Here is a 12,144-nt window from a genome sequence, read left to right as displayed (position 1 = left end):
GGCACACTCCTGCCCTTTCCCTCCTGTCAGGCAGTGCAGCACAGCTAGGCGACTTGATGCGCAGCACAGCATGACTTGGTCAGGGTGCAAGGGTGCCTGCATTGGCGGTAGCCAGCCAAAAGCCGGCAGTGCAGGGGAAGAAGCAGAAATGCACCTATTAACTTAAATACGGCACACTCCTGCCCTTTCCCTCCTGTCAGGCAGTGCAGCACAGCTACGTGACTTGATGCGCAGCACAGCATGACTTGGTCAGGGTGCAAGGCTGCCTGCATTGGCGGTAGCCAGCCAAAAGCCGGCAGTGCAGGGGAAAAAGCAGAAATGCACCTATTGACTTAAATACGGCACACTCCTGCCCTTTCCCTCCTGTCAGGCAATGCAGCACAGCTAGGCGACTTGATGCGCAGCACAGCATGACTTGGTCAGGGTGCAAGGCTGCCTGCATTGGCGGTAGCCAGCCAAAAGGACGGCAGTGCAGGGGAAAAAGCAGAAATGCACCTATTGACTTAAATACGGCACACTCCTGCCCTTTCCCTCCTGTCAGGCAGTGCAGCACAGCTAGGCGACTTGATGCGCAGCACAGCATGACTTGGTCAGGGTGCAAGGGTGCCTGCATTGGCGGTAGCCGGCCAAAAGCCGGCGGTGCAGGGGAAAAAGCAGAAATGCACCTATTGACTTAAATACGGCACACTCCTGCCCTTTCCCTCCTGTCAGGCAGTGCAGCACAGCTAGGCGACTTGATGCGCAGCACAGCATGACTTGGTCAGGGTGCAAGGGTGCCTGCATTGGCGGTAGCCAGCCAAAAGCCGGCAGTGCAGGGGAAGAAGCAGAAATGCACCTATTAACTTAAATACGGCACACTCCTGCCCTTTCCCTCCTGTCAGGCAGTGCAGCACAGCTACGTGACTTGATGCGCAGCACAGCATGACTTGGTCAGGGTGCAAGGCTGCCTGCATTGGCGGTAGCCAGCCAAAAGCCGGCAGTGCAGGGGAAAAAGCAGAAATGCACCTATTGACTTAAATACGGCACACTCCTGCCCTTTCCCTCCTGTCAGGCAATGCAGCACAGCTAGGCGACTTGATGCGCAGCACAGCATGACTTGGTCAGGGTGCAAGGCTGCCTGCATTGGCGGTAGCCAGCCAAAAGGACGGCAGTGCAGGGGAAAAAGCAGAAATGCACCTATTGACTTAAATACGGCACACTCCTGCCCTTTCCCTCCTGTCAGGCAGTGCAGCACAGCTAGGCGACTTGATGCACAGCACAGCATGACTTGGTCAGGGTGCAAGGGTGCCTGCATTAGCGGTAGCCAGCCAAAAGCCGGCAGTGCAGGGGAAAAAGCAGAAATGCACCTATTGACTTAAATACGGCACACTCCTGCCCTTTCCCTCGTGTCAGGCAATGCAGCACAGCTAGGTGACTTGATGCGCAGCACAGCATGACTTGGTCAGGGTGCAAGGCTGCCTGCATTGGCGGTAGCCAGCCAAAAGGACGGCAGTGCAGGGGAAAAAGCAGAAATGCACCTATTGACTTAAATACGGCACACTCCTGCCCTTTCCCTCGTGTCAGGCAATGCAGCACAGCTAGGTGACTTGATGTGCAGCACAGCATGACTTGGTCAGGGTGCAAGGCTGCCTGCATTGGCGGTAGCCAGCCAAAAGCCGGCAGTGCAGGGGAAAAAGCAGAAATGCACCTATTGACTTAAATACGGCACACTCCTGCCCTTTCCCTCCTGTCAGGCAATGCAGCACAGCTAGGTGACTTGATGCGCAGCACAGCATGACTTGGTCAGGGTGCAAGGCTGCCTGCATTAGCGGTAGCCAGCCAAAAGGACGGCAGTGCAGGGGAAAAAGCAGAAATGCACCTATTGACTTAAATACGGCACACTCCTGCCCTTTCCCTCCTGTCAGGCAGTGCAGCACAGCTAGGTGACTTGATGCGCAGCACAGCACGACTTGGTCATAAACATGGCCCAGAGTGTATATACTAGTTCATGTACACATCCGATATACGGCCTACTATCAATGAAAGCCTTCCTCTTTGAACAGCTGGAATTGTTCAAAGGTCTTTAACTAGAAGTAATTGTAATTGTATTTTATTGTAATAGCAGTTATATAGTGCTTAATACCCTTGATGAGACGCTGAAGTGCTTTACGCTGGGTAACACCTTGCTCCAGAACCCACAGTTAGTGGTTAATCCCGTGGTTATTGGTTATTGGGATAAGTCTTGTGGTTTTAAGAAAAAACAATCAGTGCATTTACCCCAGCTTCTTTGTAGCAGATTAACTTGGGTGAGGTGTGATTATTAGTGAGGGCAGAGGGTGTGTGCGTTCATACAGATGGTTGGTGGGATTGATAGATGAGCTAGAGGTGATTAGGTCTTGTTAGGTTGTAGATGTAACTTTCAAAGAAGGAGAGGCAATTCGCAGAAATATAATAACAAAGATAAAGGCAAACATATATGTTGTTTACAATAGATTGTGGCTCAGAGGCAGGAGGCATAAAGAGGAAGGAATGTAAGGAGAGAGTTGGAAGTGTAAAGGGGTTGGTAGCATAAAGTAATGGCGAAACGCATATATATGGGAGATATCAAGAGCTTCGGGGTGCAATTAAAAGATGCTGCAACCTCATAACCACAGCAACGTGATAAAAGATACAGAGTGAATACTGCAAACATTGTAAAGGAATTTCAGCAAAGGCAAGAGTGAATGTCTTCTGATGTTCACCCTTAAAGCTTGTCTCATAGTATTCATTGGAAGAGAAAATTGGCATTCCTTTGACTGTCCCTTGTTTGGCATGGAAGAAAATGGGGGTGAGGACAACTTCCATGGCCAGTGAAGTATATTGCCAAATTTCCTGTGGCTGGAGTGTGGAGACACAGGCACTTAAGTGATGAGCTGGGAAGAAAGGCTTTACTTTAGGAATTCCTTGAAGACTTTGCTATCAAGGGACGGATGACTTGTTCTTTTTGAGCACTGTTATTTATTTGGTAGATGATGATAGTGAAGGAAGGGACTGCAGTTTCTGTTGTTGAAGATGGGGATGTTTCTAGGCCAGGCCTGCCTTTTCTCTTTCCCTAGTTGCTGCTTCAGGAAGGTTGATGACAGCCAGGTGCAGAGATTGCATATCTGCCCCAGTATTCCCCACTGGTGTAACGAAAAGTGAGGGGGCCTCCCTGCACGGTACTTAGGGGGGGGGCCTCTGGGCTCAATCAGGAGCTCTCCCAGCCAGAGTTCAGTGCCGAGGGGGCCCCTTAGAGCTACGGGCACCCCCGCACCGCGTGGGCTGCAGGGGCCTGTGTTACGCCCCTGGTATTCCCAGCTGTCAAAAGCATCACTTTGCACAAAGGGGAGTCCGGAGAGTAACCTGAGGAGGACACTTGAAAGAGAAGCAAACCAAACCACATAATCTCATTCAGATTCTTCCTTCATTGCACATTAAGATATTAAATGAGTCTACAGTCTGGGCCAGGAATCTTCAAACTGGGAGGCAGGCCACACCAGGGAGGGCCTCAAGTGTTCCCAGGGGGTGCGCCAGGCTGTGGCCAAAAGAAGCGTTATGCAGATTGCAGTGCTTTGAAAAAAAATGATCAGCAGTAAGCCTCTCTGTAATGGGCCACCACTACCATCTTTTGTCATGTATATCCTAGCTGAGAGGATGTGTCAAAAGAAAAGGGACTCCAAATATTCTTCCAAACCCCCACCTCATTCTAATAATCACAATTAGTAAGGCCTGCCTGACCTGAACAGCATGTTTGGCAATCATGTATTTCATTGCATTTTTGTAAGGGGTAACAGAACTTAAGTACCATGTTTAAATACGTGTAGACATGCTTAAACAGTGCCAATTTAATATATTAATTCTGAATAATTCTGAGGGGCCCGATGATATAGATTTTTTCACGGTCGGGGCGCAGCATTTAAAAGTATGAAGACCACTTCCCTAGGCAGAAATTAAATGATGAGAGACAAAAATATATGCTGCATAATATTTGCAGTGTTGAAAACAAAAGGTGTGCTTCTGTTTCTTTCTATTTTTGAAAATATGCCACTGGTAGCTACCACAGGCAAAGCATGCACGGTGACTTAGTTAACCGTGTCTTGGCCCAATTAAGATCATGTTCATATTATACACTGCAGTTGATAGCAAGGATTGAATTATTTGGCCAAGTGGAGGGTGACAAAGTGGTTTGGTTGAAGCCAGTGTAGTAGTGTCTACTTGATTTACGGGAGACTAGTGACCACACTTTGGCTCAAATTGCCATGCCTGCCATCTTTGTTTAGTTTAAATCCATGCACACACCACATTTTGGCCCAATACATAAGCAGGCTCGATAGCTTTATAAACAGCATGCTACTAAAGCTAAGCTCAAGCTGCAAGTGGATATAACCTAAATATATCTTTCAAAAGTTATTTTCTAAGGCAGCTTACCTACTATAATGTGCATTGCTATCTCTGACCCATAGGTGGCTGCAGATTCTGTTTGCCCCTTAAGTACATCTAGGGCAGATAAGACTACAGAATCACTGAGCCTATAGGCAAACCATGCCACCAGCTGAAAGTATCATGAGACTGTAACTTTTAAACACTTTCTAAGCAGCTTCAAAAAAACTTGCACGCTAAAGCCCAGGTTGTCAATATCTGACAACTTTGTTAGAGAGGTTTGATTTTGATAAATATAACTTCAAAAGATTTAAGTGGGTTTTAATACCATAAATGTAACCAGTAAGATGAATATTGCCAAGCCTCGCCCCTTACAGATCTTACAGCGGAGAGCTTGTTAAAAACATATTGAAATTCATGCGCATAAAGTAAAACTAGAAAGGTGTCAGTGGCAAATAAGAGTGGGGATTGTTTTGCAACAGAGGTAACCTGAATTCTAAAATTCCATTAACATACCTGGTACATACAGCAGAGACAGAAGGCACCCGTCGTGCGTGGCGCAAAGGAACAGCGAAACCCTGTGTAATCTCTCCACCAAGGCCACATTTGGGATAAGCAAAGTTGTGTTCTCGGTGACAAAATATTACAATGTCCATGTTTCAGAGCTTCTGGTGGGGAAGTTTGTTGAACGTTGATCTAAGATCAGTGAACAGAAGATATGACTTGCTTCGGATCTTTGAAAAAGGAGTGATATGTTGCCTATAGTCAGAAGCATTGCCTTTGAATGCTGCATCTCTGAATCAGGCTCGCTCCTGTTGTAAGAAAAAGTTGAGCCATGTATGTGCGCGCACACACACACGCGCGCACACACACATACATGCACACTGAACACATATACTCTCTCTGACTCTCGCTATTTCTCTCTCTCTTCTGGTAATTGAGCTCATCGCTGTCTTTGATCATATACACGGTGTCCTCTTATCATGCCTATCAGCTGACCAAGCCATTGCTTAATTTAAGCCAGTGATTTCCGGTGCTCCCCACTGCCACTTAATTGGTTTCTGGTGCTCAGCACCTTCACTTTTTTGTCAACACTGCACTTATGACAGTCTGCCACATGGCGGTGCTGATCATCTAATTTAGAGATGAGCATAACAACAGGTGTTAATGAATATAATGCACAGTAAAAATGACTAAATCCTGCCTCCCCAGGCATTCCTATAGCTGTGGGGACCTGGAATAGTCTGACCCGCTGCACTTGCAGGGGAGAGAGATGGTTAGTAGTTGTTTTGGCAATGAAGACAGGGGCGATGGATGGTGCAAGCTGCAGTGGCCTCCTGGTCAGAGCCCAAGCACTTAGGGGCAGATTTACATGCCCCTTGCGACACATTTACGCCCCATTGTGTCACTCATGTGACGCAGCGGTGGTGTAAATCATGTGCCATGTTGCACCATATTTACAACGTGAAGCATCTAGTGAGAGGCGTCACGTTGTAAACCCCTGCTCCACATGAAAACTGCGCCAAGTTTCATGTGCGTGTTCCAGCGCAGGAACGCCTCGTAAAAGTGACGCAGTGAAATCGACAAGATTTCACTCAGTCACTTTTCAGGCCATGCTGCGTCAAAACCCTGCACCTGCTTGAAGCAGGTGTAAGGATTGACGCAGCATGTTAGGAATGGGGGAACCCCAAGCCTTGCTGGAGCCGTGTTGCGCTTGCGATGTGACTCCAGCAATTTGCCGCCTTTCCGCTGGGGGATGCGTCACGCATCTGCCCATCCGTGCGGCGCATTGTAAATGCGGCGCATCAGTGCTGGCGCACGGGTGGGCAGATGCATCGCAACTCTTCTGGCGCATCCCTGTTGATTAGCAGAGATGCGCCAGAAGTAGTAAGTCTGCTCCTACATATTTTAGAAATTAAGCTTTGGACAAAACTCTTAGCTAATCCTACTGCCAGATTTTCAGTGTCACGACCCTACACACAGCAACAAAAACCGCCAAGTCAGGTCACGAGGAAGAAGCTAAAACCATTAGCCAACCTCATTCACACCAGAAGGGCTATGGTCTGTCAAATTCTGTGATTGGAAACATATCTCTTCATAGCTGGCCCGGAAAACTTGTTTAAAAATCTCCCAATCTAGATTCACAGCATCCACGAATGTAAAGAGATAATTTACAAAGGTTGTGTTAAAAAAGAGAGCTCTAAAATTATTTTGCAACTGGATTCCCTAGCATGAAAACCAGCATAGCCCTTACAGATCTCCAATTTTTCATCCATGATCTCGAAGCATGGCAAGGGATATTCATATCAAAATTCCCAATTTTGTATATGTACAACTTGATGCAAGAAACAGGAACCATAATCGCAGCATCATGCCATTTTTCACTTGTCAACGAGTCTGTCTTTGTTAGCGTTAGCCAACTAATGTATATACTTATACTGTTCTATAAACGGAGAATGTAAACTATACGGTTGTAGAACGAGCAAAAAAACCCTTCAATATTTTTGAGGGATTTATTTGACCACTGGATGTCACTGTTTGCCAACATTTGAAAGCCTATTGGGGGCTAGTAATCTGGAACAAGCATATCTGCGTTTAAAGCAAAAAACGAAGGGGCATATTATCAAGGGGGTTTATCTCCGCTTTTTTGGCTTTAAAAGCCAAGAAAGCGGAGATAAAATTATCTCCCTATTACCTAGCTGTCGCTAACACCAGTTAGCGACAGCTAGTAGGAGATAGCGACCATCTTGGGCCCCACTTTGCATGTCAGTGCTATTTATCACTAATGACATGCAAAGTGGGCGTGCCAAGATGTTAGCGACTGGAAACAGTCGCTAACATCGCTATCTCCTATTACCAACTTTTGGAGATATTCGCTCTAAGCGCGAATATCTCCAAAAACTAACACCTGCCCTGAGCAGTTCTTAGCCATGTTATCCAATGGGAGGTGGATAACATGGCTAAGAGCATTAGCTCGGTAATGCATGAATATCGCTGACTTTTCAGCGATATTCATGCATTGCGGCCGTTTTTTATCGCATTTGCGATAAACCTTGATAATAGCAAGGTTTATCTGCGATAATTTCTGACGATGCTTAGCGTTAAAAAATTCGTTGCTAAGCATTGTTAGCGATAAATATCGCTTAACGTTGGTAATATGCCCCGAAGTCCTTTATTCAAACTACCAAAAATACAAAGAATACATACTGAGGCGTTATTTTACTAAGATCGGGACATACGATATATCTTCAGAATGCTCATAAATCTGCATTGTGTGAAAATGAAGACGCCATAATAAACATTACAGTAACAAAAATCAATAAAGTCCATAATGAAGAAAAGTAATTATGCATGTAATATAAGAGATAATACAAAAACAAAAATGAATCATTAAATGCAAAGCGGTTATGGTTGCAATTAGAGATAGGGTATGGATAAAAAAGCAGGGTCGATATAAGGATTAGAGTAGCGGTTAGAGTAAAGGAAGGAATCCAGGACAGTGTCAGGGTTACTGTAAGGAATGATTACTGGCAGGGCAATACAGGATGAGGTGCGCTAAGTCTCCCTTTTCCTTATGGCAGTTCCAACATAGATCGCTATTCCGGATCCCGACGGTCGCCAGGCGGTCTGGCGTCCAGTAGGATCTGTGGAGGAGCCAGTATATGATCGTAAACGCCTACCCAACGTGTAAATCCCAAACCATATATAATGTACGCAATTGAATCCCCAACGGCGTTATAACCTGACCAGTCTTGCCTACCCAACGTGTAAACGCCTAACCATATATAGTGTACGCCAATTGTAACCCCAACGGTGTTATAACATGACCAGTATTGCCTTCTTCCTTTCTGTACTTACGATGCTAAAAAACTTTTCCTAATAAAATCGTTTGAAATAAAAAAAAAAGGATTACTGGCGGGGTGAGGGTAATTTACACTCACAGGATGGTTAATGATACGTAATAAGAATTAGGAATATGGTAAACGACAGCTGACAAAAGGAGGGTTCGGTCAGGGAGAGATTTAGATTTAATTCTAGCCAAATGGCAAAGGTTAGAGCAGAGGATATGCTTGGTCCTATGTTTCCAACCATCTGCCATTCTCTTCATGATGGATTCCTCTTTATGCCTAACCGAAGCCAAAATGAACAAGCATTTGCAATGCAACAGGTCTCGCAATTACGATAGTTTAAGCTATTTGCCATTGTAAATGACAATGCCTTTTATTTATCTGTTTTGGTAATTAACACACAAATAAAAGGCACTGTCATTTACAATGCCAATAGCTAAAACTATTGTAAATGGGAGGCCTATTCAAAGAAGCGGCCGCTTGTCCAGGGTTGCTTGGAAAGTGAAAGCACACATGGCGCAGGAAAGCATGCAGTGGGAGAAACTCATTAAAGAGAATAGTGCTTACAGATTAAAAAAGACGTACTGTGTAACAACCGAAGTAAAAGGGCCAGTCCTCATAGGAAGTTACAAATGAAGACAGGCCGGTATTCAGGAGGAACTTACAAGCCTAGTAATGAATCAGAAGCCAGCATTTACAAAGGGCAATGACACAAGCCAGTGAGAGATATAGGCAGAGAGTGGGCAGGGCTTTAATTCCATGCTCCAATACAGCATGCCCCGCAGAACAGCGCATGCGCTGCCCAGGCTCGACCCAAAAATATGTGGTTATGGTTTCTTTGATATGGAGTCTGGTTATGGTGCTAATCGGTCAGTCATGAGCCTTTTATAGCACTGAGGACGAACAAAATGGCAGAGAGAACTCTTAATATGGCAGGAACTTTAAGTACTTCATAAAAGCTCGTGAGAACATAGATTTCCTTCTCCACCGGACACCACATGGCGTTCAATGCCTGCCTGAACTCTGCTTGGGTGCTCCTGCAGAGTAGCGTAACGTAAGTTCCTGTAGTCCATGCGGCGCCAGGCGGTCCACAACTGTTCAGGGGTCCTTTCTTCTTCAAGGCATGGGGGATTCAGTCCAAGGAAAATGTGCCTCTGAGAGATGTGCGCCTCTGGGTCCCACTTCACATACTGCAGAGAGAGCCCCCATCATGTTTCATTGCACACTGCTCCAGCTGCACCCTAATACATTTGAAATAGCTGGTCCCAAAGCCTGCCCAGGGCTGCAGCAGTTTTGCAGAGCGCAAATATGCTCGAAAGATATTAGGGTGTTTCACAGAAGAAGATGTCATAATACAACTAGAAAATGTCAGAATCCTCAAAAAAGGAGACTTGTACAAGTAGCAAGAAATGACAGGACAGGGAAAGCAAGAGGGTGTGTGTTATAAGGCTGGGAGCTGAAATCAAGACTTCAACTCAAACTCGGGATTTGGAAGTATAAAGCAACAGAGAAAAGGTGAGATGCAAACAAAAAGAGAAGTCGCTAGACAAACCGCTAAGGAGCAGGGTAGTCAAAAACGGAAGAAAAAAATCCAATTGGTAAGAGAAGACAATTGAGAAGATAGGGAGGCAGGGTAAAGAGAACAGTCTAAAGTTGTGAGTGAAACCTAAAATAAAGGTTGCAACGAGGAGGGTTGTCTTTGAAGGTGACCAGAAAGGTAAGATTTAAAGCCGAGAGCTCCAAATTCTAGTCACAGTCCCATTGAAGGATTGTGCCATGGTGCCTTCCATTTTGAAATTTTGAGTTTCTAAAAGTTTTGTTTCCGAGATGCCTCCCCCACCCCCTCCCCCGGCCTTTCCCGTTTTGGGGCGAGGTAAGGGTCGCTGGCAGCATGTCGAACCTTGAGGGGGATGCGTGACGCTGACGCCTTGTGACAATCCGGAGCGTCCGATGATAGCCATTAAAGAGTGTGTAGCACGACCTGCACTCGTTGGATTCATACATTTGCACACCCTGCACGTGTTCATGTTCCATCCCTAAACTGCGATTGTATCCCGAGTAAACATGGCGTAAATACACCCCCTTTGATGCAGTTGAGACTTGTATGTATATGACTAGCGTGCAGCTATTTAAAAGAGGAGGGATTTAGAATATACAATTGGGGCACGACAAGGGGAGGGGGCCGAAGGGAAGCAGTGTTGGGTTGATAACATGGTGGGGAGGTGAGGATCGAGGTTGAGCAGCACAAGGAATAGAGGAAGGAGGGGGCTACAGTGGCAGAAATCTGGGGAGCACTCCAAGCAGACAGTCACAATGCAGCATTTTGTTTGGCACAGGCACATGAATCTGAGTGACAGTGTTATACTACACAAACAACATTTTACAGGAGATGATTTTACAACAAAGTGGTCCATATAGTTCTTATTAACATTGCCCCTGCTGCATACATTGACTACCTGATCCTGGCAACCAATGGGAAAGCAAAACACACAATATGATGGACGGAATGTTGCACAATGGCAAAACATTCACCCCCAGTCACAGATCTGGGTTTAATCCATCGTTATTTTGCTCACCAAGCCACCCTAGTCCAGACATGGCCATATGCAAATCAGTCTTGACCCTGTGCCTCATGGGAACAGTCCAGACCGAACTGCCAAGCCATGTCTTCCCTGGGCCGGAATCAAGCATCCTAGGACCGGTTTCTGGCTATCAGCCGTCTTCAGCCAGGATAGCTTGACTCCAGTGGCAAAGTGAGCACGGGACACACGTCTGGGCATACCCTTCCCACATAGGGTGAACAGCAAACGTCGTTGACCTAAGAGCTCTGTAAGTTGCCCAATGGGAAAGGCAGTACTTGCCCCATGGTATCAACAGAAAGATGTTGAATTCATGTTTTAAGTGCCCAGTATGGACATTCAAGTTTTAAAATCTCCATTGATTGATTTATGGCGGATTTTGGGGAATATCCAGATGGAAAAGCTGTCGTGCTTTACTCCACTCTACCGCCCTGGAGTCTGAGCTACACAATGTATGCCATAGTTACCTGCAGCTTTCCCCCGTATGGTTTTGTAGTGTTCACTTGTTTCAGCAGGCAGTAATATGTCAATTACTGTTAGCACATCATCCGCATAGGTATTGATTGTTGAGATTACCGGTGGGGGCCGTCCACCTGATACACGTACCACACCTCAGTGGTAACTCGCTAGCAAGGGATTCGATGGAACTGAGTATGAGGCACTGAGTTCCATCACACCAAGTAGGACATTTTGGGTATCTTTCCCTTGTCTCAAATCTCTTGCATCACGAACTTTGGGGAAATAAGTGTGTGTTCTTTCTTTTCAGGTGTTGTATTCCCATACCAGCCGCACCACGGACGCTACAAACTGAACTACCACGAAGCCAAAAAAGCCTGTGAGGGTCAGGACGCCATGATGGCGTCGTTTGATCAGCTCTTCCAGGCCTGGGAGGACGGCCTGGACTGGTGCAACGCTGGCTGGGTGTTGGACGGCACTGTACAATATCCAATCACCGTGTCCCGTGAGCCCTGTGGCGGAAAGGCCATGGCTCCTGGGGTCCGCAGCTACGGAGAGCGCCACAAGCAACTCCACCAATTTGATGTTTTCTGCTTCTCCTCCTCGCTGAAAGGTAAGGCAGGTTGACTTCCGGTCACGTGTCCATTGTAACCTTAGGTTTAGCAATCTCAAGCTGTTACTTCTTCCTCTGGGTTAACCGCTGCAGCCAATTACAGTTATGCAGTCTGAGCTCAGTGCAGCCTCAGCCCTGCATCAGCAGTTCACATCTCAGTTTACTGGGCAGGTCAGCTTTGGATATCTATTGTGAGATGATGAGCATGGAACAGCTCTGGAGGCAGCACTGCTGAGTATGACGTCACCCAGACCAGACTGAACACAGCCCA

General features: G+C 46.4%; 1 protein-coding gene across 2 annotated transcripts in view; it reads left to right on the top strand.

The window, feature by feature from the left end:
• Nucleotides 1–12,144, top strand: part of HAPLN3 (hyaluronan and proteoglycan link protein 3) — a 73,175-nt gene that overhangs the window by 56,463 nt on the left and 4,568 nt on the right. For both annotated transcript variants that reach the window (XM_078683190.1, XM_078683191.1), the window contains exon 4: nucleotides 11,571–11,873. In XM_078683190.1, coding sequence (XP_078539316.1) covers nucleotides 11,571–11,873 — 303 coding nt within the window. The remainder of the gene's footprint in view (nucleotides 1–11,570; nucleotides 11,874–12,144) is intronic.

This window comes from Lissotriton helveticus, chromosome 3_1, assembly GCF_964261635.1.
Source record: "Lissotriton helveticus chromosome 3_1, aLisHel1.1, whole genome shotgun sequence".
In the NCBI taxonomy this organism is placed as follows: Eukaryota; Metazoa; Chordata; class Amphibia; order Caudata; family Salamandridae; genus Lissotriton; species Lissotriton helveticus.
The sequence above is the reverse complement of the archived record's forward strand: the minus strand, read 5'-3'. Positions and strand labels throughout refer to the sequence as shown.